Here is a 26040-nt window from a genome sequence, read left to right as displayed (position 1 = left end):
CCCATTTAGCGTGTTTTAACTGAACATTTAAAACGAGCGCTTCTGGTTTGGTGCTCTCTTTGGGCAGACGGACAGTGATAGAATTAAGCTTCATTCTGCGACTCGCCTACAGACCTATACAGAAGATGCTGGATCCTACCAATTCCACGGGCTATCAGCTAGGAACGATCATGCTCTTTGACGGAATCCATTTCACCGTGAGGTCGGCGTTTACCATATATCGTAAAGGTCCCGGCATCAGTAACCTGACGGAGTGCCTGGAAAACTCAAACGAGGTGGGTGAATGTGTACTTGTGTGTTTAGGCTTGAGAAAGTGTTGCATTGTTGCAATTTGATGCATTGATAAGGTTCTTAAAGTTGCCGTCACATGGCGATATTTTTTTAAAACTGAATAATTTTTTGGAATCTGTAAGAAGAGTGGTCAGTTTTTCCAGTTCAGTTGGTATCAAATCTGATTACATTCTCCTAAGCTCGAGAATAGCAAATGTCTCTACAGCAAACTTGGTTTGTTTCGCACGATGCAGTTATCCTGTAGCATTTGCAGGAAAGCCAGAAATTGGATCAGAATGGAAATTACGACTTACAAAGGTTTCACAAATTAGATTAGAATCAAAATTAGAGCAAAGAAACATATCACAAATTAGATTAGAATTACATCAACGGCATTTCACCGTAATTAGTCTAATTAGGCAGCTAGAATTATTTAGTTGTACAAGTCTGTGTGGTAGAATATAAATGTGTTTGCTCTCACAGATTTTAGGAATGTTATTTTGCTTCATTTATGTCCCTGAAATTATGTTTGCACACACTACTTGAGAAAAGCCACTTTTTTGTGCATTGCAAGAAAATTATATTGGTATCGTACCAGATATCTTGTCGTTTACTATTCATTATCTTTAGGAAATTCTGACAGACTCCGTGACTTCAAGGGTGCAGCTGTCGCATTCCATAAACTCTGCCGTAAATCCCGTGGGCACGCCCATTTCGCCGACCCGCACTTTTGAATTCGGATCGGTGCAGCAGTTTTTTCCTTTGCCGCATTCTTTTCTCATTTCCGACTTGGCTTCCGAGGAATTCTTCACGGACCGAAATCTTCCGAGCTCGAAAAATCTTCAGGTAGTTCGCATTGCTGATGTTGATTCTGTTATACCTAATGAGCTGGGGCGTTGGGCGATTATTTTTGAAGTCAAATCCAGGTATTATATATCATTGCTAATATGATTGGGAATCAGAGTTGCTTCCTGGAAATCTTTTGACATAACAAGATTCATTGGAAAATCTGACGTATGAAATATTGTATAGTAATGTATTAGATGTGTAATGTGGTTGACTTCTGTTCTTGGTACTAAGCGAAAATTTCAGCTGGCAGATTAGCGTAAGGGTTGCCAGGTTATAAAAGGTTGAGAACCGCTGATTTAGGATGACAAAGTTCTGCTTGCAGGAACACCTCGTTCTTTCATATTGTCCGACGGACCCTGCCATGTATCTTTTCAATCCCAACTTCACAAAGACAGTGGAAGTGGAGAAACGGACGCGATCCTTTTCATTCTTTTCGTCGTCGCAAGCGAACGCTGCGACGCAGCAGGAAGAATTCGACCCGCTCAGCTATCAGTCCGTGGAAATGCGCGTCGAGCAGCTCGCAGAAGTCGCGTCCGTGCAAAGGCAAGGCTTGCATCGGTGAGTAGGCCTGTGAATTCGGCACTAGGTGTAGGTATCTTCTAATTGTAACCACTAACCCCTAACCCTGACGAATAATCCAAATACATCAATACATACATACATGCCAAGTACCAAATGCTGGATTCAACGTGCAAAATTTACCAAGTGCCGTCCATCACAATTCATGCTCATATACGGTGAAACATTTATTTTCGAATTCATTGATTGAATATTGATGCATAATTATTTAGACCAGGGGTCACCAACACGCGGCTCCCGAGGTCATATTTTGCGGCCCGCGACATGATTTGAGATTTCGGAAGAAAGCTAAGAAAACATTTTGAAATGCTGAAATTGACGTGCAATGGCCCAAACACTGCCAATACCGAGACGCTTAGAAAACAGATTAGAGCAGTGGTTTTAAAACTGACGGCATCTGAAGGGGACGCGGAGCTTCGGTCAACTGAAAATTTTTTCGCGCTTGGCGCGATTTACCTTGAATTCAAAGTTATAGTTATTGCTCTGTGTATAATCCAGAATTCATATTGTAGAATTCTCTCATCAACATTCATAACCTTCCATGCCATCAAACTATCCATCGGGGTAGCTAGCATTATGGATGCCTTTTGTGATATGACGATAAGGGGGCCGCGAAATTTTTCAGTGTCAAAAAAGGGGGCATGTCTAAAAAGGTTTGAGAACCACTAGCTTGGGGCTTCCCCACAAGATTAAGCTTCAAGTGGAGATGGCCTTTCATTCAGTAACGTATCTCGCTAGCCCCAAAATGCGTTTCTAGGTATCGAGCACAGCTCGTGGTTCAAAATAAAATGAAATTGATGACAGTGATCCTTTTTTGTATTTTTATTCCTTTAATAAAATATTACTTTGTGGTCAGGTCACTATGCCCCATCGCCTATGTTAGGTAGCACAGCATTGTGCTGACGTAGAGTTTTAAAACGTGGCTGCCCTCGTTTATATCGATACTGAATTCATGCGGCCCGCGGCCGCTACGAAATTTTAAAATTGGCCCGCGACCGGATTTGAGTTGGCGACCCCTGATTTAGACCGATATTCAGTACATTTCTAATTCATAAAGTGCCGAATTCACTGGCAACCATTTAAACTTGGTGAACTTTGACTCGAGTTTTGATGTTCTATTCCCTCCTTGGAAGCCGAGAAATTTAGATAGGTTGTAACACAGCATCCGTATCATGTAGCACAGAACAATTCACGACATGTCTGGGAAGTAATGAATAATCTGCAACATTCTCGCAAGACACAATGAAATTGGTATTGTCGCAAAAATACCAAGTTTTCTTTAATGCGACTGGATGTATCTTGTTTGTGTTCGCTAACTTGTACGTACATATTCAAACTTTCCGTATCATCCACCTGGTAAGCAACGCTCAAATATGCTCTAATACTTGATTCGGGATCCTACCGCTGAGGCAGTCTATTCTGTCCAGCCATAATCAGTTTTGTTCTGTTCGGTTTGAGGTGTCTCAATCAAGTGGGAGGCGTGCAAGTGTTTCTGATGCTGTGCGCAAAAGTGATCGAAGCGAGCGCGGCAACGCTGGATGAGGATTGCTCGCCAGAAGCGCGTCGTCGGGCCGAGCGAATGCAAAGTTTGGCTTTACGGAATCTGTTGGATTTGAGACAGGCAGATGCGAAACGACACGAAGAGTTTTCCTCTTTCAATATCGCGGCGATGCTTCACAAGGTGATGTCTCTTACCGTCTTCATTCTGGGATGAATAGACAAGGGTTGGGAACAATAATTCTAGTACTACTATTTGAATACTTTCCACTGAAAATTATAGTTTTTTTGTATTTTCCACTGTTTAAGCCTTGTAACCAGAATTGGTCGTATATTTATATCAGTGAAGTCTTGATCAGCCCTCAGCATTGTGACAAAGTGCAATGAAATAGGCATGATCGAAAAGAAGACCATATCCACTAACATACCCGGTTTACATGTTTATTATATGACTAATCGATGTTTCAAGCCTCTCACAGGGAAAATTGTATCAAAACTGTAATTTTAGTTGATAAATAACTCCTAGTAGGAAGCAGCGTGTAAGTTCGGTACTCGAAAATTGAGTGTCTTACTACTCGAATCGTTAGAAATTATACTTAATTAAGATTCAAGTAGTCAAATCGTTGTGCCCTACCCTAGTTAAAGCATGCAAGTCAAGTGTGTCTGGATAGCCGTTTCGTGAATTCTAATTAAGGCATTAGCATTGATCTCAGGCTGCATATTAAGATCAGTTGGAAAATTCAGAAACACAAAGCTAAATTTGAAGAAGTACCGTATTTGTCCTTTTTAGCTGTTGACAAAGCCGCAAGCACTCGTTGGATTCCATACGCTGCAAATTCTCTTCAATGCCGCTTGCTCTGGAGACGACATTATTTACAACCAGGCTGACATCGGCGATCTTCCTGAAGACTGTTTCGCAGTGAGTCGGTCGTGTGTTTTTCTGATGTTGGCGTCTTGTGTCATATGTGACGCATACGTGAACTGGAAAATTCTATCCAGTTACATTATAAATTGGAGTATTTGGCTGTATTAAGTGGACGTTAAATAGGGTGTGAAAGCTATCAAGGTCTGACGATTATAAATAATGTTATTTGGTTTAACACATTTGGTTACAAGTATATTTTGACAAATACTCATTTGAAACAGATCTTCAATATCCAATTGACGAGGTTGTGTAACGGTAGGTCCGTGGGTTCCGTCAGACTAAAGGCCTGATCAGCGATCATTACAACTGGTATCTGTGGCCTCCGTGTTTCCGGGATAGCATGGAGGGTGGTGCAAGACTTACAAAGACTTACAAGGCTATATCTGCACCTTCCTTGTCCAGCGTCATATGCACATCATGTACTCATGGTATGCATATGCACAGATTGTGTGTATATGTATCATGAGTTGGTGTATATGCCGCAAAAACATAAAGGACAAAAATATCACGTCTTATCATATTCATAATCAAATTAACCCAGGTTGACATTCGTCAGGATTAACCCTTTTCCTGCGGGTGGATCCTCTAGGATCCATGCACAGTTTTTCACAAACACGCTTCAATCAATTAACGACATCTTGCGTTGTAGTGGTCATAAACGGTTACAGTTATCGTCTATAAATAGATATTGTCAAGACGCATACGACGAGCTATATTAATCTATTGACTTATCGCAAAACCAATTCAGAATGCAAATTGAATACAGAAAAACGTTTCCCGCAAAATACAATCTGTAGCTCAGTTCGCCTGAATGAACGCTGCTCATATAATCCCTTGTATCTTTCGTTCTACACGTCGTAAGCAGACACAGTTGTCGTTTTACAGTAGTTGTTGATCACAGGAGTTCATTGAAACCATAATACCGGAAATTAGTTGAATAGAACACACTTCAAATTGGTGTGAAATGAAGCCATATTCTGTTACGTGACAAATGCCGGGCACGTGTGAGCATTGCCGCATAAGGTCATATACATTCACTTACGATTGCCTAATACAGTTGAATGTCACACACATAGTTAGATGCAGTTCATAACACTTCAGCAAAATCAGTATCACGGAGTTTGGTCTTATATAAGTTACACGACGCCAGTGGTAAACACTGTAGAAATGGGTGTGTAAGTTACGCGAGTATACGGTACTCGTGCCTGTAATAACAACACCATACAGACAGTTGAATCATCCGTTTTAGATGTTATACGAAGTTACAGTAGACTTCAATGAATAGATGTTGATCATATGCCCATATACTGACGAACCTGTATCGGACAATCGATGTGTAGAACATGTTTCAAATTGATATTGAATGAAGCAACAAGAGAAATCGCGCGCCGATGAGAAGTGTCAAACAAAGCAATGTATTTACTTACGATGGCCTTGTGCAGTTGCAAATCGCACATTTTGTTAATTATGTACGATCAATAGTATCTATAAGATCAATAACATGGATTTGGACTTATATAACTAGACCAGGCAAAGCCCATAAACGCGAATTACAAGGCGCGTTGTCTCTACCACTACCGCGATGACGTAATCGACGGCGGCCGTGAGTCATGCTTATAACGAAAACTTTCCAGTCTCGGTGCGCGCGATTGCGTGAAGGTATCAAGATCTGTAATGTCTTGTTTGAATGCCGAAATCGATATGTAAGATAACCATGTGGACATTCACCATGGGAAGGATTATGTATCACATCAGGTGAAAACGAAAAACAAATTTCTCGTTTACTTTTGAGAAATCGCATAGACTTGTTCAAATATCACCGTCACTTCTCTCGACCGAGCTTTCTGAGTAGCTCAGTTGGTTAGGCAGCTATTTTCTGATTACGGCGATACAATGGGCGTCGGTTCAAGTCCCATCGTTCGCATTTTATGAACATTTTGGTTTATGCATTAAAATTTGGCCTGGCGGCTGACCGCGGGAGTAGGGTTAATTGTTAGCAACTTGCAGAGAGTTAAAAAGAACATTGTGTATCAACACCCTTATCACCAAATATGATGTTGCTGGCATGAAAATTCGAACAGATGACTGAGGCTCAATGCACTATTTTTCGATAATACACAAACTCTTTCTGTGGGCACAACTTGGTTTTACTTCAACCTTCAGTTTATTTGTATCCACTCAATCTGTTCTGTTATAATTCCATCAAAAATTTGTGAATTTATATTTTTGCTTTTGATTTCAATTCGTGCTGCATGTCTTTGATGAAATATATTCAAAAGAGATTCATTTCAGTTGTTATTCGAAATGATACTGACATCAATCATAGATTTTCCTCATATCCTATTTTATAATCTGTGTCACGCAGGTCAACAGCGAGAATTCAGCACTGCTTCACGATCAGGAACTCATCCAAACATTTCTAATCGATTGGAAGATTTGGCATAAAGCAGTTAACTCTAACGTGGGAAATGGTGAGTGACGAAATTATTGTTTTTCTTTGTTATTCCATGCTCTGATGCCCCAGTAAGGTCTGTTCAGTTAGTTCCCTTCTGAATTTACTATTTTCAATATACCAACAAGGTCCGACCAAAATTTCCAAAATGCTACTATATGTCTGCTATTCAGAGACCGTACTTGGTTGTTTCGATATTTACCTATCTATTCTTTGCACCACATCACACATTGTGTGTCTTGACCGGGTAAAAGTAATAGAACCACGCTCAAAACATTGGATTCCATAATTTTTATAATACTTTGATCTTGTTTATCACATTTTCTCGCGGCACACCACTGAATTAGTCCTTATTTACTTACTTAACTGAAGTGACTTTTTCAGACGGAGGTGACAAATTTGAAGTGTGGAGCTTGCTATTCGATGGACTTCTCAACCTGGTTGGTGTGGATCACCCTCATCAGTGGCTTAATTCCAAATCATTGATGCAAGCCGGAGTGATCGAAAAGATATTGAACGGCGAGTTCAATTGTTGGCTTCATCGCGAGTTTTTATGTATTATATCAGCATGGATGTATAAAATTTCCTATTGAATTACTTCCCCCATACTGTCTTGATTCCGTATTCCCGATAGCGCTAACCGCTAGAGCTTGATATGCTTCATGCTGGCAAATTTAAAAAATAAATGAAGCGTTGGGTGCTCACATGCATGTGAAACATGTATTGGTCCCTTGGAATTTATGTGATTATAATGTACTTGACTCGTCCAGCCCTGTTTGCCGTGCATAGTAAAAAAAACAATTTCCAAAGTAAATTTTCTCTGAAGGCAGATGCATCGTGCCTAGCCTCGAAATTCCGGTTTGCCAAACAATATTTGTCTTTTATGTGAGTGGTTTATAGATACTCTTTGATGTACAGAACGTCAATGTACAATCGAATAGTATATTGATATTGAAATCAACCGAATATGGTGAACTGTAACAGGGCGAGGTAATCGTAAGCACTCAGCAAATAGTGAAGAATTCAAAATATATTTGTATATCAACAGCTATATCACCTATTTTCATGCATGTGACGTCATATTTGATTACACAACTGTTGTTATACTGAGATCTTTTGCATTCTCCACTAGTTGCTGACGATTACCCCGGAAAAGTGTCAGCAGAATTCGGTTTTTAATTGATATCAATAAACTATCCAACAGTATATTGAATGATTTATGTATGTAGCTAATATAGTGCCTTTGTTTTAGGATTGCAGCAATTGGCAATCGATAACAGCTCACCTTTTCCGAGCGAAATTGTCACGTCGAAAATGGTTGACTTGTTTCGAATACTGATCGGATCGCCACCTGACGTCGAGATTTTGGACAAAATCTGCGATTTTCTCGTCGCTATCCACCCACCCGCAAGTATGAGCCTTTAGTGACCTGTTTGTTCGCTTGGGACTAGTTTAGTTGTTAGTTTTTCAATAGGTGGATGGTGGTACTAAACTATATTGTTCATTGAAAGTTGATCAAGTGAATCGTTGAATGCTAGGCTTGGTTATAGAACAGGGTTGTAACCAAATGCGAAAGTTCCATGTCAAAAGTCAATTTTACTTTCATTGTTTCGTCTTGAGTCCAAGTCATAGCAGCGTTCACTGTTCGTTATCGAGTTCAATTGAGGCTCAACACACTTATTTGAAACTCTTTGAGTGATAGCTAAGCATTCAAATTCAAAATATACTAATTTTTCTTACTCTTAACATATTTATTTGAACAGGCACACGATGCTTCGCCCTTTCACCCGTTGATTTTTATTTTCAGGTACATTTGTGTATCACTCCCCGTCTAGCTTTTATTTCAATCTACGTTCGCTGAAAGTGTCGCGACACGCCAGCGTATCTGCTCCCATCTCGGAGCAGTCTATTTCTTCTAATTCCGTTGGTACGCCTAAGGTGTCATCTGATTCTCAACCAGTGTTTGGGAATTCCACGGAAGGGGCTGTTCAAGACGTGAAGGACGAAAGTACTGGTGAGCACGAAGTTAATTGGAACCAGGTTTAACTGCTGACAAATATACCCTTATTTCCTCGTTTGCCAAGCGGTGTCTCTCGGTTACAGCTTTTAATTTTTGTCAAAACAGACAATAACATGTTAACATACCCAAATGACAATGAAATTTTGTATGTACTCATCATGGAATAGGATTTGGAATCAAATTTTTCGTGAAAATGAGCTGTTCTTCTGCTGCAAAACGATTGCTTGATCTATGGTTTCCAAATGGATTAGCTACACCCACATATATTTGTTTACAGTATATTTGGAGAAGTATTGAACTCACGACAATGTGCTCATGAAATCCGGCAGTATTTCTGGTTTATGAGTTGATTTCAAACCAATCAATAGATTTCTTTGAGAAATAGCGGCGAAATTATGATGTGGATATTACCCACTCATCGGCAATGCCATGGTTGGTTTCATGAAATTCAACTTGTACGTAAATAAAAAGTTATTGCACTGATTCAACTGATTTTACTTGATTAACCGCTGATATGATGTCGTCTTAATAATGTATGTTGCTGTCTATTGCAGTGGGATCTCAAAGTCATGGTCTGTCCAATTCTGATAATGGAATCAAAGCCGATGGAGACAAACCTTCAGTGTGAGTAGTATTATTGCTTGTTGTAAACTGAATAGTCCTAGTTCTAGTTCTAGTTATAACGTATTCAGAATCAGCATTGAATCGATCAAGTATGCCCACTCGATTCTGTCTAGCGCTAATTTCAGGGAATTACAATACGTGTTTCTACATTTTAGTGTCGAATCGCGCGCTGTGGTGGATGGGACCATTGTGTATGAAGCCGAATCAATCAAATCGGAGAGCGTAGTTTATAGTTCGTGGGAAGACGTCTCTCGCGAATCGCAAGTAGCCATCACTTCTGGCAATACCACGAAAACCTCGCAGCGCGAAAATCGTAGCAACGATGACGTAGACGCTGGGGTGGGTACCGTTATTGCATGTATATTCATTACGACTGTTCGAAAATAACGTCACTATTTTTAGATGTCAGCTTGTCAGCGTCTTCCAGAAAATCAGTCTTCCATCGACGCCAATTTCGAGGAGGAATTATCGTACGTGGTCTCCGAGTTTGTCAAGCTGCTTTTCATGGCGGTGATGACGATGCCGGACATGGACGCGTTCGAATTGACGGCGGGGCACTTGTGCTCGAAATGTCTCATCGTCGGAATGCATCACGACTCCAGCAGAGTACGAACTGAGATGATCAAGCTGCTCTCCGCTTACTTTTCGAGGTGAGATGCTCGATATGCTACTTAGCCAATAGCCAGCAATGTAAATCTAATAAAATGTAAATGTAATAAATAGTCCATGGTACAGAACTTGAAAATGACGCGTGATGCTATTTATCGCAATATACATTACTAGTCAACAATATTGTAGATATGTTTCCTTGTATAATATCGTAATTGAATAAGAGAGATAGAGAGTTTATTAGGTTTCAACAATGAAAATGTTCGGTCGATGCTAAGAGACTAATGAAGTATGAAAATCCGTACTGGAGTAGGTGTCGAAGAATTATCAACTGCTATATTTTTAGACGAAATCTGTTCCTGTTGAGCCAACCAGATCCAATAATTTTACACATAGCATGCTCGTAGAAATATTGTCTTAAATCCTTCAACTCTTTCCTCTTGATCTTGGAGGCACAGAACTTCAATATACAATAGAATAGAGTAGCAAATTCATATTGAAGTGAACCCGAATATTTTCAGCTGACACTCGTCAAGGGTAATCGTCAGCAACTAGTAGAGAATTGGAAAGAACATTGTATATCAACAATGGTTTCACCTGCATGAAATTCCGATTAACTGGGCCGAATGCATCACTAAACCTCATTGTACTATTTTTTTATTATACCCTAACTCCTGTTAGCACAAACTAGGTTGGCGTTTTCTAATAAATGTCGACTCCAAGGCACTCAAATGAAAATGTGAACAACCTCTCTCGACGACACAAAATCTGTCTTCTCGATAATTTTTCGCACAAACAAAGTTATCCAACAAAAGTTTGCCAATGGCAGAATTCTTGGCCTTTGCCCACTCTAAATCAAGCTTCTCTGGTGTTTTAAATTATAATCGATTCTCGTTTTTCCAATAAAGTTAACTTTAATCTGGTTTACTGAGATTTTCTTTTGATGAGCTGTAAATTCCACTATATTGAATTTGAAATTTGATATATAATTGGTATTTAGGTTTTTGATTCTTGATCTTGTAATAACAGGTGCAGTAAAAAATCGCAAGACGAATTCTTGCAAGAAAAAGGCTTCCATCTGGTCGCGAATCAGATCCATCAGCATGTCGCGACACGGCCAGTTGTAGACGCGTGTTTGTATTTCCTACTGGGACAACCTGCATCTTCACAAGACACGCTGCCTTTCGATGGTTCCACGGTGGATTCAGGGATGATGCCTGCCCCGGATACGTTCTCCAACCATGCCGTGATATTGCTGCTGGCTACGTTGACTCAGACTACTCACGATGCGGAATTGTGTAGAGATGTTGTGGCGAGACTGGTGTGTTGTTCTTTGCCTATGTCCTTATATTCGTCATACTTGTAAGCAGATATGGTCAAAGTGATTACTTTTGCCACTCCAGTAGAATTGAATAGTATGGGGTTGGGGTAATCGCCATCAACTGTTAGAGAATTGGAAAGAACTCCATATAATATCAATAGTATCACCAAATATGATGTCAAAAGCAATTTGAATATATATACGTTATACGTCCTAGTTAACTTCTAAATTTGAACATTCTTTCTTCAGCAAGAGTTATTTGAAAACGTGGGCCCAGCTGCCGATGTGATGCTTGACAACGGACTGACGCTGGCTCTGTGCAATTTGTTATTGGACGTCTTGAGCCCATCTTGGACATTGTCCGATAATGAAAGAAAGGTAATAATGATGTCTGGTTACGCTGGATTCTTGTTTTCACGTTGATGTTTATAGGTTGTGCTCGACGAAATCCAGCATTTCATGACTTGCATCGCGGTGAAGGCTTGCGTCACTGCCGGAACTGCTCATTTTCAGGTATAAAATTGTTATCAAATTCATCGACTAGGCGCAAGACTATTCAGCTGGACTCTGAATTATTATAATTACGTAATCGACTGCGTTACAGTCAATACATTCATATTGAGGCAAACCCGAATATTTCTGGCTGACACTCCTCAGGTATGAGTTAAGGGATGCAATTGTTGATATACAATTTTCTTTTCAGTTTGATATGCTATTTGCTGACTATCGCACCTGACAATTCTTAGTCGCTAATATTTAGGTTTATTTCAATAATATAATATTCAACTACACTACTTACTGGACGGGTTATGCTGTTTTCTTTTGACTTGGCATGTATTTTTTGGCGAAACTACTCATTTTTAGACTTCAAATAATAACAGTTTTCGGATATGTTGGCGTCACCAAATATCCTTTTTGGAACTTGTTACTTGAATACTTTTCAGACTTCTGTATTCTACTTCCGCTACGAATAGTTATGTAATGCTGTGAAAATCATAATTCCAATTTATTAACAATGATGACTACTCTGATTGCAGTCGCATGAACTGTACATTATGAGCTTAAATTTTTATAAACTATTTTGGAATTGAATGTAAAAGATTGGGAAATTATATGAAATTGACTGAAATTTCTCTTTCGATAGCAACATTGACTGCATATGACATCAAACTATGATGATATGGGTTTTGTCAAAATAATACCTTGAGAGATTTGACCTGACACTTGTCAAGGGAAATAGGTTGCAGATATCTGTTCTCCTATGGCCTGTTATGGCTTGAAAATAAAATTGTGTCCATTACAATGGCCTGTCGCTTGTGTTTTTTAAATATTTATGGTGTCCTGTGAAGGAATTTCGTATAGCTGAATATTTTATTGGATAATTATCAATAATTGAACATTTTTCTGTGAACTCGTGTTCCGTATTCTGAAATTCATTTGCCTGTATGCAGTAGCACAGTAGTATTGTGGTCTTGACGATTGCTTCATTGAAACACATGTTGGTCATCAACTGGGTTGGACTTTATCTTTCATTCAATTCGCTTCCCTTTCCAATTCAAGACAATTTGGTTTTGAATCTAGAATGTTTTCTAGGGCTTTATCTATGTTTGGGATAACCTGTTGTAAAAGGTCATGTTGACCCACAATGCTTGGCAGTCTGTTGGGTTTTATTTCAATCAAATATAATCCTGCTGTTGAATAACGTACTGTTATTTTATAATTGCCAGGAATCAAGACATATTGCTATATATCTGAAATGTAATTGACACCAAGTCTATTGAAAAAAGCAAATTTTGTTTAAAAAAGGGTCACACAAACATTGTGATTAGACATTTCACAAAAAAGGTACAAGATGAATATCGCTTGTCGTAGCGTTTTACATTGTGTTAGTTTTTTTGGTTAAATTGCTAATTACAATGTTGCTGTGACTTTTTCTTTTCATAAAATGTACTTCTTTCGATAGAATTGGTGTCAAAAATAGCAATATCTCTTGATTCCAGGAAGTTAAAAAGAGCCTACTGTACTATACTCGATGGTGAGATTAGATTTAATCGGACGAAAAACAGAATCACCTTCACCTCACAGCAGCGCAAGCTGATTAGAGTGTTTAATCAACAAGTTTCCTAGGTTTATCGGCCCTCGATGTCGTTTCTGGAAATTTCTGTTGTAACTAGGTTGCTGAAGATCTCTTCACTTTACTGCACCGAGTGGAAAACGAATTCATTCAATACCCGTGTGAAATTTCCCGGAAATCCGCGGAAACGGTGAAAGCCATCACAATCGATATATTATTAACGGTAAGATGGCTTATCCGATCCTTTCGAGTTTTCCTCTCGTGATCTTGGGGTTGTTGTGCAGGTCATGGAGTCAATGCAAAAGAGCTCGGGTGGAAAGAGTCTGTTGGTTGCGAAGAGGTCGCTTAATGACGCGCAAGCTTTGATTTCCGAAAATGGAACCGCTGGGTGAGATTGGAAGCGATGGAATCCGATTGCAAATTAATGTGATCTCTGAATGATGGTGTTGTTCAATATGAATTGATATAATATGCCTCTGTTCATTGATTTCATATTGCTTTAACATACCATGACTGCTGTTTTGTTATTTGTGTTTATTTTTTGTTCTCTGTCCTACAATTGCGGATTTTCCACCGTTTATGTTCTTTAGATTAATACACTATTACTTCACTGTCATGAAAGTGACTAGTTACAAGGCCTTTATAGGTCATATCATCACCTGTCAAATTTTCTGTTTGACAAAACAATAATCTAGCATAACGCTCATTTCCAAAAGGTCATAGCATTTATTTCAACAGCTTCACCGGCACCGCCATTGCTATGCTTGCAGGACGTGAAATATGCTAAGATTTGCTAAGTGAGCTGCTTTGATTTTTCGAAGTATATCATCAAATAACTCGTTTCACCTCATTCAAACCCATTTCAACCTTTGTTTGACTTGTAAATTGTAGTCTATTTTGGTCATAATTATTTTTAGATGTCAACTGTTTGGTTGTGTTTCACCGATCATTTAAGAACAGTACATCTTTCTACAAACCTGTATAATGGACCATGTTTTCATCTGCAGTAAGCATATTTTGTTCTTTCTGTATCGCAGCAAGGAGAGCGTTACAGTCAACGGACATATGAGAAGGGCATCTGGCGATGTAATGTCCCATTATCAGAAGACTGCCATGAGTCGGAGGTCCATCTCCACTGCATCAGGCTTGCCCGGTTCCTCCGAGTAGGTTCACACAATTTGGGATGTTAGCTGTTGGTATTTTAGAATCGTTGTCCAATGAGGTTACTGGGGTCATTTGAAAGTATGTTCCATGATTTTGATGCATCCAAAACTTTCTCATAGAAGTTCAATGATTTAGTTAACCCATGAAAACTTCATGGATGTTCGATAAACTCATTGAATCCCGAAAATTTATTGGTAAATATCGCATAGATGTTCAAAGATTTCGTTCACTCCCAAAAATTGTATGAAAATTTCTCATGGATATTTAATGATTTCGTTAACCCCGAAAACTTGTTGAAAAATTTCTCTTGGATTTGCAAAGATTTCGTTAACTCCCAGCATACTGTCGAGAAATTCTTCAGTGATATTCAATGATTTTGTTATAATCCCGAAACTTTTTAATAATTTCATATGGATGTTTAAAGATTTGGTTAAAACCCCAAAACTTGTCTGAAACTTTCACACGGATGTACTGTACAATCATTTCGAAAACTTGTAAATGATTTCGTTAAACCGAGAAATTTCTCATTGACGTTCAATAGGGTTGTTCAAAGTCAACCTTTTTTGTCAAAGTTCACTGAGCGCCCCACGGTAATTTATCTAAAAAGGACTTTGCAAGTCAAATTTGCCTCAATTCCAACTATAGAAATGAATTTATTTCAGTAGAAAGTTTTGGATTTGATAAAAAGAAAATTTCCGATTTCACTAAGCACGAAATAAAGTTGTTAGGTTGCCTAAAAAGCTCCAAGACATATTCGCCTCGATTTCAACCCATAGAATCGAAAAAGGAATATAAGTAGTACTGTATCAAAAACGAACACATTAGCTGTTAAAAGGCTTACAAATACAATCCATAAAATACTGGCATCATGGCCACCTATTTCTAGTTATGTACTAAAGAATGTTTCTTGAAATCTCAGCTTGTGGCTGTTTTTGGTACTGTCTTAACTGGTTGAAAAATTTCTCATAAACATGTCCTAGTTCAAGCCTTGTCATCATAGCCGACTATTTCCATATGTTGTACAAGTCAGGTTGGATTATCCCATTGCAGGTCGTTTCGATCTCACCGAGGGCACTTGCGCACCCGTTCCTACAAAGGAAGCCAAAGACGAAGAATCAACGAAGCGGAAACCGCTCGCAGATTGCAGCGAATCATTATCATCGCCGTGGACAGACTGGTCTATGGTGACGATCCCGGCATCTCACTGCCGAGGTAGAGTTTTTGCCATTGAATAATATATTCACATTGAGATGAACCCGAGATGAACTCTTCAGGGTAATTGTCAGCAACTAGTAGAGAATTGGAAAGACCATTGTATATAAACAATAGGGTTGTCCATAATTTGGAAAATCTTACGAATCCTCCGTTGTAATGTCTTATTCTATAGATTATTGATAAAAAACGACACTGAGCCTGAAAGAAGCTCACAGGAAGGCCGTTAAGATTTCGTGCAAAGCGTTTGAAAGTAGCTACCGAAGAATGGGCGTGACACCTACCATAGAACGGCAAGAAGACTGGCAATCACGAAACCACGGCTCTTGATTGGCTAATCGGCTATGCTTCAATGACCACAACAGCAGCAGCTTGCTGCGTAGGTGATCAAGGAGTCTGCTACCGGCGACGATTCTGAAAGCGCATTGTATGTAGGTTGACAGATAATGATTTAGGATTAATTCAGGGTATGTTGAGGTACGAAATACATGATGAACAGACAACAGCTGCTTCACAAAAACGTCTAAAGCATGATCGCTTCATTGTGAAGGGAACCGCCGTAGCCTATATGCCTTGTTTTCAACGAGTGAAAGCATAGGCTCTTATGCAAGTAGCGGCGGATTCCTAATTTCAGAAAGAATATATCATTATTGAATACAAATATAAAGCTTAACAATGACACTATAATTTGTGTTATCTTATTGGGCTCAGGTTGTAGTACATAGTTGAAGTTTTGAAAGCTCTAAGAATCGGCTGAATCAGCGGGTTATGCTTGACACTTGTCAGATGCTTGCATCAAAATGTATTCACTTGCAAGTGTTGTCAAAGTCCTTGATGATGACGCAGAAAAGAGGTGTAAAAGTAAGCACATACTATGCTGAATAGGATATGTCAAAGTCCTTAATAATCGCGCAGAAAAGGGGTGTAAAGGTAGGCACAGGCAATGCTGCATAGTGCATAGCATGCAGCATAGTTTGTACATCATATCAAGCATAGTCTGTGCTTGCATTTAAACCTCGTTTCTGCGGCATCATTAGGGACTTTGAAAACACTTACAAGTGAATTCAATTTGCTGTGAACATCTGATGAGTGCCAAGCCTAACCGTTTGATTCAGCCGATCCCTAGAGCATTCAAAACTTCAATTATGTACTACAACCTGAGCCCAATAAGATCACACAAATTATAGTGTCATTGTTAAGATTTATCTTTGTATTCAATAATGATATAGCCTTTCTGAAACTAGGAATCCGTCGGTATTTGCATAAGCTCTTATGGTTTCCCTCGTTGAAAACAAGGCATATAGGCTACGGCGGTTTCCTTCACAATAAAGCGATCATGCTTTAGACGTTTTTGTGAAGCAGCTGTTGTTTGTTCATCATGTATTTCGTACCTCAACATACCCTGAATCAATCCTAAATCATTATCTGCCAACCGACATAAAATGCGCTTTCAGAATCGCCGCCGGTAGCAGACTCCTTGATCACCTACACAGCAAGCTGCTGCTGTCGTGGTCATTGAAGCATAGCGGATTAGCCAATCAAGAGCCGTGGTTTCGTGATTGCTAGTGTCCTCGTCGTTCTATGGTAGGTGGCACGCCCATTCTTCGGTAGCTACTTTCAAACGCTTTGCACGAAATCTTAACGGCCTTCCTGTGAGCTTCTATCAGGCTCAGTGTCGTTTTTTATCAATAATCTATAGAATAAGACATTACAACGGAGGATTCGTAAGATTTTCCAAATTATGGACAACCCTAATAAACAATCGTATCACCAAATATGACGTCACCTGTACTAAAATTTGAATAATGGGATCGAGTGGATGGCTTAAGCTCAATATACCATTTTTTTTGTTATACACGAAGTCCTCTTGGCAGAACCTAGTTATTTTTTCATCTATATGCCTCCGAGTCATGTTTAAACAAAATTTGCAAACCTACTATTTCACCAATTATTTCTTGAAATCATACTATACAATCGTTCAACTGAAATATCTAATCATTTAGAAATATATTTTCTCTAAATGCTTCGTTCTGTGGCTATGATGGTTATGAGTTGTCAAATTGTAGCGAATATTCATGTAAGAACATGAGTTTGCAGTAGACCTTCTCTTTTTCCCCAGTTACGATAATGCGGAGGCGCGATTTTTCAACACTCTGCTCAATTGGATCGAGCTGATTTTGCCGTCAAACTCTTATAACGGGACGAGACGTGGCTCTAGGTATGGAAACCTTTCCAACGCGCCGGACTCTGGCAAAGTGTGGAAGCGAATACTCAGTATATCAAGAGATAGCATCGTTGACCAGGTTTGATTCACATTTCTATTGATTTGATTCACATTTCTGCGACTTTTCATGTGCCTCCGTTGAAATTCAGATTTTGAGACTCATTATTTACTTCCTGTCGCCGTGCCAGAGGGAATTGAACATCAAAATCCTTCCGTTATCAATTTCTCAAAGGCAAACAGCTGAACGTGTAATGGCGACGTTGCTACCAAAAGATTCCAAAGTTTTTAAAAAGGTGTGGATACGGCAGTAATATTATATAACAAACGTTAACTATTACATGTTCTGTTATCAATGAATAGATACAGAACATTAGAACGACACAGAACATTAGAACATCTTGGAACATTTCACTAAGGTTCTGTGTTGTTGGTTTTGGTTATTTATAACCTAGTATATACTGCTTAACACCGCTTGTTATGTATCACAACTACAATCAATATAAATATAAATGATAATCTGTTGTCACTAAGTAAATTTTCTGCTCCATGAATTTGTGAGTGGATTGAAAAATCTGCCTGATGTCTATTGGCTTATATATATATTGGAAAGTTCCTCTATTTATTTCCGTTTTTAATGCTGACTCAATGTCTCGTGTATTGGGCTGGACACAATTAGTACATAATCCGAGTCAAGAATCTATTGTAACGATTAGAGTTGTGTTAATTAATTTATTGAATTAGACTTTCCTAATTATGATTGCAATTTCACAAGGAACTGGCTGAGAATAATTTTTTTGAATTTTAGATCAGTGTTCACCTGCATCATTTCATGACAAACTACAAATCGCAAATGAAATCTGAAGAGAGGAAGGTGTTGAAAGAGTTCTGTGGGTTATTTCACAGGTATGTATAACCAACATTTGTTGCCGTGGTGAAGCATTTCTGTTTGCAGTTTTGCTGGATTATGAAGATGTGTAGCGTGGTTTATGCCGTTGTTGTTGGTGCATTACGCCAAGATTAAGACAATAAGTCTAAATGGTATTGATATTACATTTAACCTTATTAAATTCTGTTTCTGTCTCTCACTCTCCCTCTCTCTAGGTCAGTCAATAGTATCTCCAACTAGAAACAACAATCACTGTCTGGAGTATATGAATTGAATGCCCTAAAGCTAGTCACAGACTCGTTGCTCATAATAGCAATTTCTATTGGTGATGCAAATACGTATGACCGTTGGTCACCTCGTATTTCTCAATTCGTGTTCAGATGTGGTGGCAAGATCTATCAAACGTCCAAATCCAATCAAGACGACGAATCGCGAACCGAAAATGAAAGCCAGAAGGAAATCGCCAATGAAATTGAAAAGTACAAGGTTTGTTGAGAGTGGTTGACTGGTGCCCTGGTAATCTTATTTGGTGTTTCCAAACTATCATGAACTATCCTCATAAGCAATACTGTGTCTATGTGGCATCTTTTTCGCAGCTGCCAAATCCAACCTTAATTTCTGTTTCCTGTGTCAATAGCAACTTGAGACTCTTCGCAATTTTATTTGTACTAGGAATTCTTCCTCTTCGTGCGCTTGCAAGAATCCAAATTTAATTTTATACGAATACTGTCTTCTCGATTTTGATTACTCTAAAATAGGGATTATGAAATTCTTTTGATCTCAGACTCCTTGAAGTTTTGTGGGCGATCGCTTTTAACCCTAAATTTAAGAAGCCCATGACTTGAAAAAGGTCACCAAACTCGATTTAGGCTATTTGAGCACTAAAAAGCTAAAAAGATACTCTGTTTCGGTTATTCCATGCCTAAAATAAGCTAACAATTAGACAAGGGAGTCACAGTCCCACTTACATTACCAAAGAATAAATATGGCTTTCTAGTTTGTGGATGATGCAGAAGCCAGCATTTGCCAGCCTTTCACGGACCTCGTAAAACTATTTCACAGACATCAGTTTGAAAATCCCTGCCTAAAATAACCAAATTGGACTTTGTTGATGGTATATCTCCCATTATCTTGCTATATAGATTGTGTTGGACAGCGAGAGAGAACGCGAGATCAAGCATTGGTACGAGAAAAACAGAAGCGCTTTCGATCAACTGCGTCTGCGAACCGACCATTTGTCCAGCGTTGTCACGCACCACGCCATGGAAATTACGCAACGCGTCGTTTTGCGACAGAATATCGAACGGAAAAAGATGTCAAGTTATGTGAAAGTGAGCAGTGTGAATCTTCAAATTTTAGTTGTTAGTTGTTCCGAAGTAGCAAAGTAGCGTTACCTGAATATTGTAGGTACCGTAATTTTCCGTGTATATTACGCACCCTGAAAATGGCATGTAGATTCTGGGAAAAAGCCTGTGCTCACATAAGCAATGCATGTATAGTACATGCGTGAATGCCGACTATGCAAGCGTCTCGTTTTGACAATCTTGCGCGTGTGATAAGTTACCAGCGATCGTTATGTATCTCCAAGGATTACTTCAAATTGCTTTGAAATTATTTGAAAATCCTGTTGTTATATATTTTTGTGTTACGTTGGCTACTTCAGTTGTATTTATCAATTCAGGAAATTGTTTCGAATGATCTCTGTGTGAGAAATCAATGGTCTCGTCTACTGGAGCAACTGGCACACGAACGGGCCGTGTTTTATGACGAAAAACGCTATCCAAAGTCGTGGCAGATTGATGCGACGGAGGGACCGTATCGGTAGGATTTGTATGTATTTTGCACCAACTAGACTAGTCAAGTTTTGTTAAATATGCATCACTAACTAAATCTAGATTAAAACACAATATATGATGGATGAAGAATATGAACATTGATAAAGAGTAACGACTATTGAGTATATTTAAAGATGTATTGATATGATGTGGTTAATGTGGATTTTTTTAAATTTTATTAGATTCAATAAGATAGTTGTAATGCATACTTTTAAATGCGTATGAAGCAGGGGTTCCTAATCTTTTTGCTAGCTCAGACCTTTACATCTTTTTGAGTGGTTCCACGGACCTGGTCAGTTAGCCCATGAATAAAATTTGGCTTAATTACCAGACGGAGTGCAATTTAGTATTCATATCCTATGTGTGGCTAACTTGGGACCTGTGCCGAGCACTGACAAAGTCAAAATATGGACATAATTCAAAAGTAAGGACACATCTTATAAAGGACAATATAGTTTTCTAGTTGTAGTTTTAATATTGGCCTTTCATATACCCCTTAAAGCTGGTCCATAGACTTCAGGTTAAGAACTCCTGTTATAAAAAGTTGATGTGAATATAGGATGGAATAGAGTTCCATATCAGGGGCCCTGATAATGGTTTAGTGATGAGCTTGAGATAGAAATAAAAAACAACCATGTTGAGAATATTCAAGGTTACGAACACAAAGCAAACATTTCCGTTTCTATACTCTTTAATTTGGTTTCAGTGAGAGAAGACGCATGCAGAGATGCTACCTGAACATCGACCAGCGGTTCTTTCTCAAGAAAAATGACGATTACGAGCAGGAGGAGAACAAGAGAAAAACAGCGCTGGAAGAGAGGATGAGACGTATGATTCGAGGCGACGATTCCGAGTCTGATAACTCGAAAGTATCGGTGGAAAAGAACAAGACCTTGTTGGACAAAAGACCGCTGTCGTTTCTGTTCGATGATGAATATCAATTGTCGGATTCGGCGACGATTAGAACAAGGTTTCGTTTGTGTTTCTTCACTACGGTGCTTCCCAACCTATTTCACTTTCTATAGCAAGTATAACATACGAAACGATAACTTTATATTGGGAAATGGGCATTTTGAAGCTTCTGCATCCCAAGTTTAAAAAAGTGGAAATGTGCTTGACTTTCATCGTAGAGTGGTATTTTATAACTACTCGAGTAAAATCTTTTTTCAAAGATTGCAATCAAATGAGAAAATCAACACGGTCCAAAACTGCATCAACGTGACGGCGTCTTCTGAGACCCCCGGTGAATTGCTTATCGGCGAGACGTGCATGTACTTTGTCGGCGATGAAAAGATATCCGATCTGTCGTTGACGCAGGTTGGTGTTGGAGTGCTTGAATCCTATCTGCCTGTCTTGTTGCATTGCTGATTTTCAATGAAAAATGTAGGCTATTCCCCTTGAATTCAAAATGAAACGCAAACTTCATTTGTAGACCATGCTCGGTTGTATTGCCCGTGTTCACCTGAAAATTTATCAATTGTAATGATAGGAACATGGGTGACCTGTTCTGCTTAAATCCGCAGGATTTTATCTTACATCCGGGAAGAAGCCTGATTTCGTACCAAAACAGCTCTTGTCAGTCTTCAACATCTTTCTTATTCAATCGAATAATATACTCATATCGAAATAAACTCAAATATATTCGGGATGATCATCAGCAACTGGTAGTGATTTCAAAGTAACTTGATATATCACCTGGCGTATCACCAAATACGAGGTCACAGGCATAAAAAACTAAACGTTTATTGTTTATACAAACATATACAACGGGATTGTCAATTCCAAGCAATCTCTCTCATTTTCAGCTCTTGATTTCATTAAAATAGAAAGCCATGAACTTGCAAATGGCACTATAATTTGATTGCTTTTGCACTGATCGTAGAATAGAGTTTGGAAGCAGACTGCCAAAACTCATTCCTGTGCTTCTTTCACTTGTCAGAATGCCTCATTTTATTTACTTATGCAGTATTTATTCAGTTCTCATCAAAAATGACAAACATATTCGCGGAATATATATGAGAATATGTGATGCCACACAGTTTGAGAATCACTGGTTTAGTGACATACCAACCGGGTAACTTGGAATGAAATTGTCACTCAAATTTGTGCTTGTTATGCTCCGATTTTGTTCAGTATCCCTAATCAGGAACAGTATATGGATTATAATAGAAGAAATAAGCTGATTTCTTGTTTCAGGCACTGTTTGGAGAGTGTGAAGTCCTCGTGCTGTCATGGCGTCACGAAGAAGTGATGGAAGTTCATAATCGATGGTGGCAGTTGCAAGATACTGCGATTGAAGTGTTTTTGACCAACGGAAAGACATATTTACTGGCTTTCAAATCCATCAAGGTATCTTATCTTGCCGTTCCTGCCGGCCTTGCAATATTGTCGAAAGGATTGTGCAATGTGAATAATATGTAGTAAGCCACTTGATTTTGCTGGGATGCTGATATCTGTCCTACTTTACGTAAAAAATAATGGAGATCGTTATGGTTCAAGAGTTGATGTAATGTTTGCCTATTTTCGTTCTGTAATATATAACCGTCTTTCTGCATTCCACTGACTGCTGTTCTTTTGCGGTATAATTTACAGTTCACTTGCATCAATTATTGTAACAATAACTCAACAGCACTCGATGTTATGTACTTTGTTCTATATCAATCCGTGAATCAGTGGAATTCTAAATATTCTAGAGTGGCAAAACATATTAGGGTGGAGTTGAAAATTTAGAAAATTGATATTCAGAAATTGGTCTTGATAGATGGCTCCACCTATAAAATTAATTATGTTCTAGCCTGAAATAACAAATTTTGCCATAGCTCGATAACCTCTTGTACTAAAAAGCTAGTTTTGAGCTTAAAAGCTGCAGAAGTAAAATGTTTCTCTTATTACCGTATACAGGGGCGTAGACAGGGGGGTAGAATTGAAGAACGTTCTACCCCCTTCCAGGCTCGATTATATCCCGAAAATTCCAAGTAAACGTTACTGCTATAACAACATTTCTTCACGATATCGCCTAATTTCAATTTGCTACGCACGGCGCCGATTGCCGACGCTGATTACATGCCTTTTTCTCGTCGATCTCTCGTCTACGGAAGCGCGTCTATGCAAGCGTGAAAGGGGCATCATTACATTTTTCTCTTGGCGAGTCAAGCTTAATCCCTTTATTCTGAATGCAGTCGTCGAGCAATAACAACATTTGTAGTGTCGTTCACGCATTGGTTTTCTCATCAACAGTTCATTGTAAACGATAACGAACATTGATAACATGAAAATGACAACTTATAACTGAATTAAATCATCTTTTGAAGCAATAGCATCTGATTCGTGCTTTGCCGAACTCAAGCCTGTTCCCAGAACAGCGTGAAGACACAATACATTTGATTCGCATTTTATTTTAGACGCCATTGTTGTGCCTTGTCTTGACCTCAATTACCATCTATACGTCATACTAGATTATGCCTTTCGTGATCGTGATCGGTATCCCACCGGGACGCATTCAGCCTTCAATAGCCGCGCCGAAACTTGTTTGCGATTACCTCACTTTGCGAATAAGTCATTATTCACGCGCCGATACAATTAGTATATGCGCCATGTTCGAAATGAATGGAATTGAAACGCCGAGCAGACGTTGCTCTCATACGCGAATTGAATCATGTCAAAATTCATGAAGATATAACAGATTCTGCGCTGTATAGATTGTTCGTGTGAAATGTTGTTCTTGTATTGTTTTAAGGTCGATTACTTATTTGAATGCAAATAAGATCTCCTGCACTGTAACAGGCTGAGCGCGTGCGCATCGTAATATGATCCCGTGCAAGTTGTTGATTGCTCCCTCGCTTTCAGTAATTAGATCCACCAATTAGTTACGCTCTCTAAAGCGTACGGGATACAGAAGTCGCTATCGCTAAAGGTATGACGCATAGAGGCTCATTCTGCCCCCTTTATTCAGTTCTCCCCCCTTTTTATCACGGCTGGCTACGCCCCTGACCGTATAACTTTGTGTTTAAATTGTACATGTTTTCAGTAGATTTCAATGTTGTTCTCAATCAAGATTTGATTTATTCAGAAAATGTTTTCTCGTAGTTTACAAACCGCTTGTTCAACGCAGGAAAGAGATTTCACGGCAAAGAAATTGCGAGACCTGAATCTGCCCAATTTGAACACGACGGACAGCAGCCTGGAAGCGATGACCCAACTGTGGAGAAACGGCGGCATGACCAATTTCGAATACCTCATTCAACTGAATAAATCTGCCGGACGTTCCTTCAACGATCTCATGCAATATCCGGTCATGCCTTTCGTCCTGGCCGATTATACCTCTGCTATTCTCGACCTCAATAATGTGGAGACCTTCAGGTAACGTTATTTTTTATTTTAATAATATCTCGACTATATGTAAATATATCAAAACCTCAAGCTTTGTGAGCTGACACTGTTCAAGCAGGAATTTCAATTCTTCATTTGCTGGTGATTGCCCCTGAAGAGTGTCAGCTTGAAAAGCTACGAGTTTTAATATATTTACACACTGAATATATACTTAAAATGTGTGCTATAGTTCCGTACCCCATAAACAGTCACTTCAAATATTTCTATTTCTTTTCTGGAGTATCCATTCTTGGAAACCCATAGTCCTGCGTCAATATTGCTCGTTCACTGATATGTACTGGATAGCCTCCGGGTGATAAGTTAAGAAGTAAGCATGTATCATTTTTGTCATGCAATGAAATTCCAATAATCGGGGAGAACAGATGTTGATGTACTAGTTTTTAGATACTACACAAATTCCTGTTGGCACATACTAGGTTGACGGACTTTGATAAAAGTCAACTCGAAGGCACATATTTGAAAGAATGAACGGTTGGCCTCTACCTATGATACGAAATCGGTCGTGGAATGTCTTTGTAGTAGTAGTGCCCAGGGTTGTAATGACATGAGTCATGACTAGGCTCGAGTTGTGTTTTTTTTGCTGACTCGACCTGACTGTATGTATGTATTTTCTCAAAATACGGAAAATCTGTGTATTAAATTGACTTGCACTTGAGTCATTACGCATGACTGTTACCAAGTCTTATGACACAAGACTCAGACAGCCAAGACCGATATTTCATTGTAATTTCGGATGAAGAATGAAGTCACCACACTATTGGTATTAATTTTATTGGTACTTGTACTTGAACATGCGACCATAAACTGTTGAAAGTGAGGAAAATTAGTATATTATGAATGCCACGCATTCGATATCACCAAACAGAGTTATAAAAAGTGGGTTTAACAAGACTCTACCTCGAAACTGGACAGTCAACGCTATGACTTGACTTGAGTCAAAACTATAAAAGTGAGATTGACTTGTGACTCGGAACCTCGTGACTTGGTTAGTGTTAACTAATAAATAACTCTCTTCAATTAGAACAATTAGTAGTATAAGTAACAGCTGTATTGATGAGCATTTTTCAGTATGACGAACCATCACCTTGGCTTTATTACAATATCTGTTGT

The 26040-nt window shown here is 38.9% G+C and overlaps 1 protein-coding gene across 1 annotated transcript in view; it reads left to right on the top strand.

Annotated features, from left to right (window-relative positions):
- The window catches only part of LOC145455393 (lysosomal-trafficking regulator-like), a 60949-nt gene that overhangs the window by 26809 nt on the left and 8100 nt on the right, over window positions 1–26040 (top strand). The window contains exons 21-49 of the mRNA XM_080333363.1: window positions 113–275; window positions 901–1116; window positions 1442–1677; window positions 3157–3379; window positions 3986–4114; window positions 6486–6591; window positions 6957–7091; window positions 7825–7983; window positions 8380–8586; window positions 9147–9216; window positions 9372–9555; window positions 9619–9866; window positions 10855–11146; window positions 11396–11524; window positions 11579–11659; window positions 13321–13443; window positions 13505–13608; window positions 14258–14383; window positions 15435–15596; window positions 17716–17899; window positions 17970–18113; window positions 18626–18723; window positions 19087–19192; window positions 19849–20037; window positions 20388–20527; window positions 21248–21511; window positions 21714–21858; window positions 22738–22890; window positions 24653–24900. Of these exons, the coding sequence (XP_080189489.1) occupies window positions 113–275; window positions 901–1116; window positions 1442–1677; window positions 3157–3379; window positions 3986–4114; window positions 6486–6591; window positions 6957–7091; window positions 7825–7983; window positions 8380–8586; window positions 9147–9216; window positions 9372–9555; window positions 9619–9866; window positions 10855–11146; window positions 11396–11524; window positions 11579–11659; window positions 13321–13443; window positions 13505–13608; window positions 14258–14383; window positions 15435–15596; window positions 17716–17899; window positions 17970–18113; window positions 18626–18723; window positions 19087–19192; window positions 19849–20037; window positions 20388–20527; window positions 21248–21511; window positions 21714–21858; window positions 22738–22890; window positions 24653–24900 (4764 nt within the window). The remainder of the gene's footprint in view (window positions 1–112; window positions 276–900; window positions 1117–1441; window positions 1678–3156; window positions 3380–3985; window positions 4115–6485; window positions 6592–6956; window positions 7092–7824; window positions 7984–8379; window positions 8587–9146; window positions 9217–9371; window positions 9556–9618; window positions 9867–10854; window positions 11147–11395; window positions 11525–11578; window positions 11660–13320; window positions 13444–13504; window positions 13609–14257; window positions 14384–15434; window positions 15597–17715; window positions 17900–17969; window positions 18114–18625; window positions 18724–19086; window positions 19193–19848; window positions 20038–20387; window positions 20528–21247; window positions 21512–21713; window positions 21859–22737; window positions 22891–24652; window positions 24901–26040) is intronic.

The sequence above is a fragment of the Botryllus schlosseri genome, chromosome 14 (assembly GCF_051294905.1).
Source record: "Botryllus schlosseri isolate E-star chromosome 14, Bs_hap1, whole genome shotgun sequence".
Classification (NCBI taxonomy): domain Eukaryota; kingdom Metazoa; phylum Chordata; class Ascidiacea; order Stolidobranchia; family Styelidae; genus Botryllus; species Botryllus schlosseri.
This window is presented reverse-complemented; position numbering and strand designations above follow the sequence as displayed.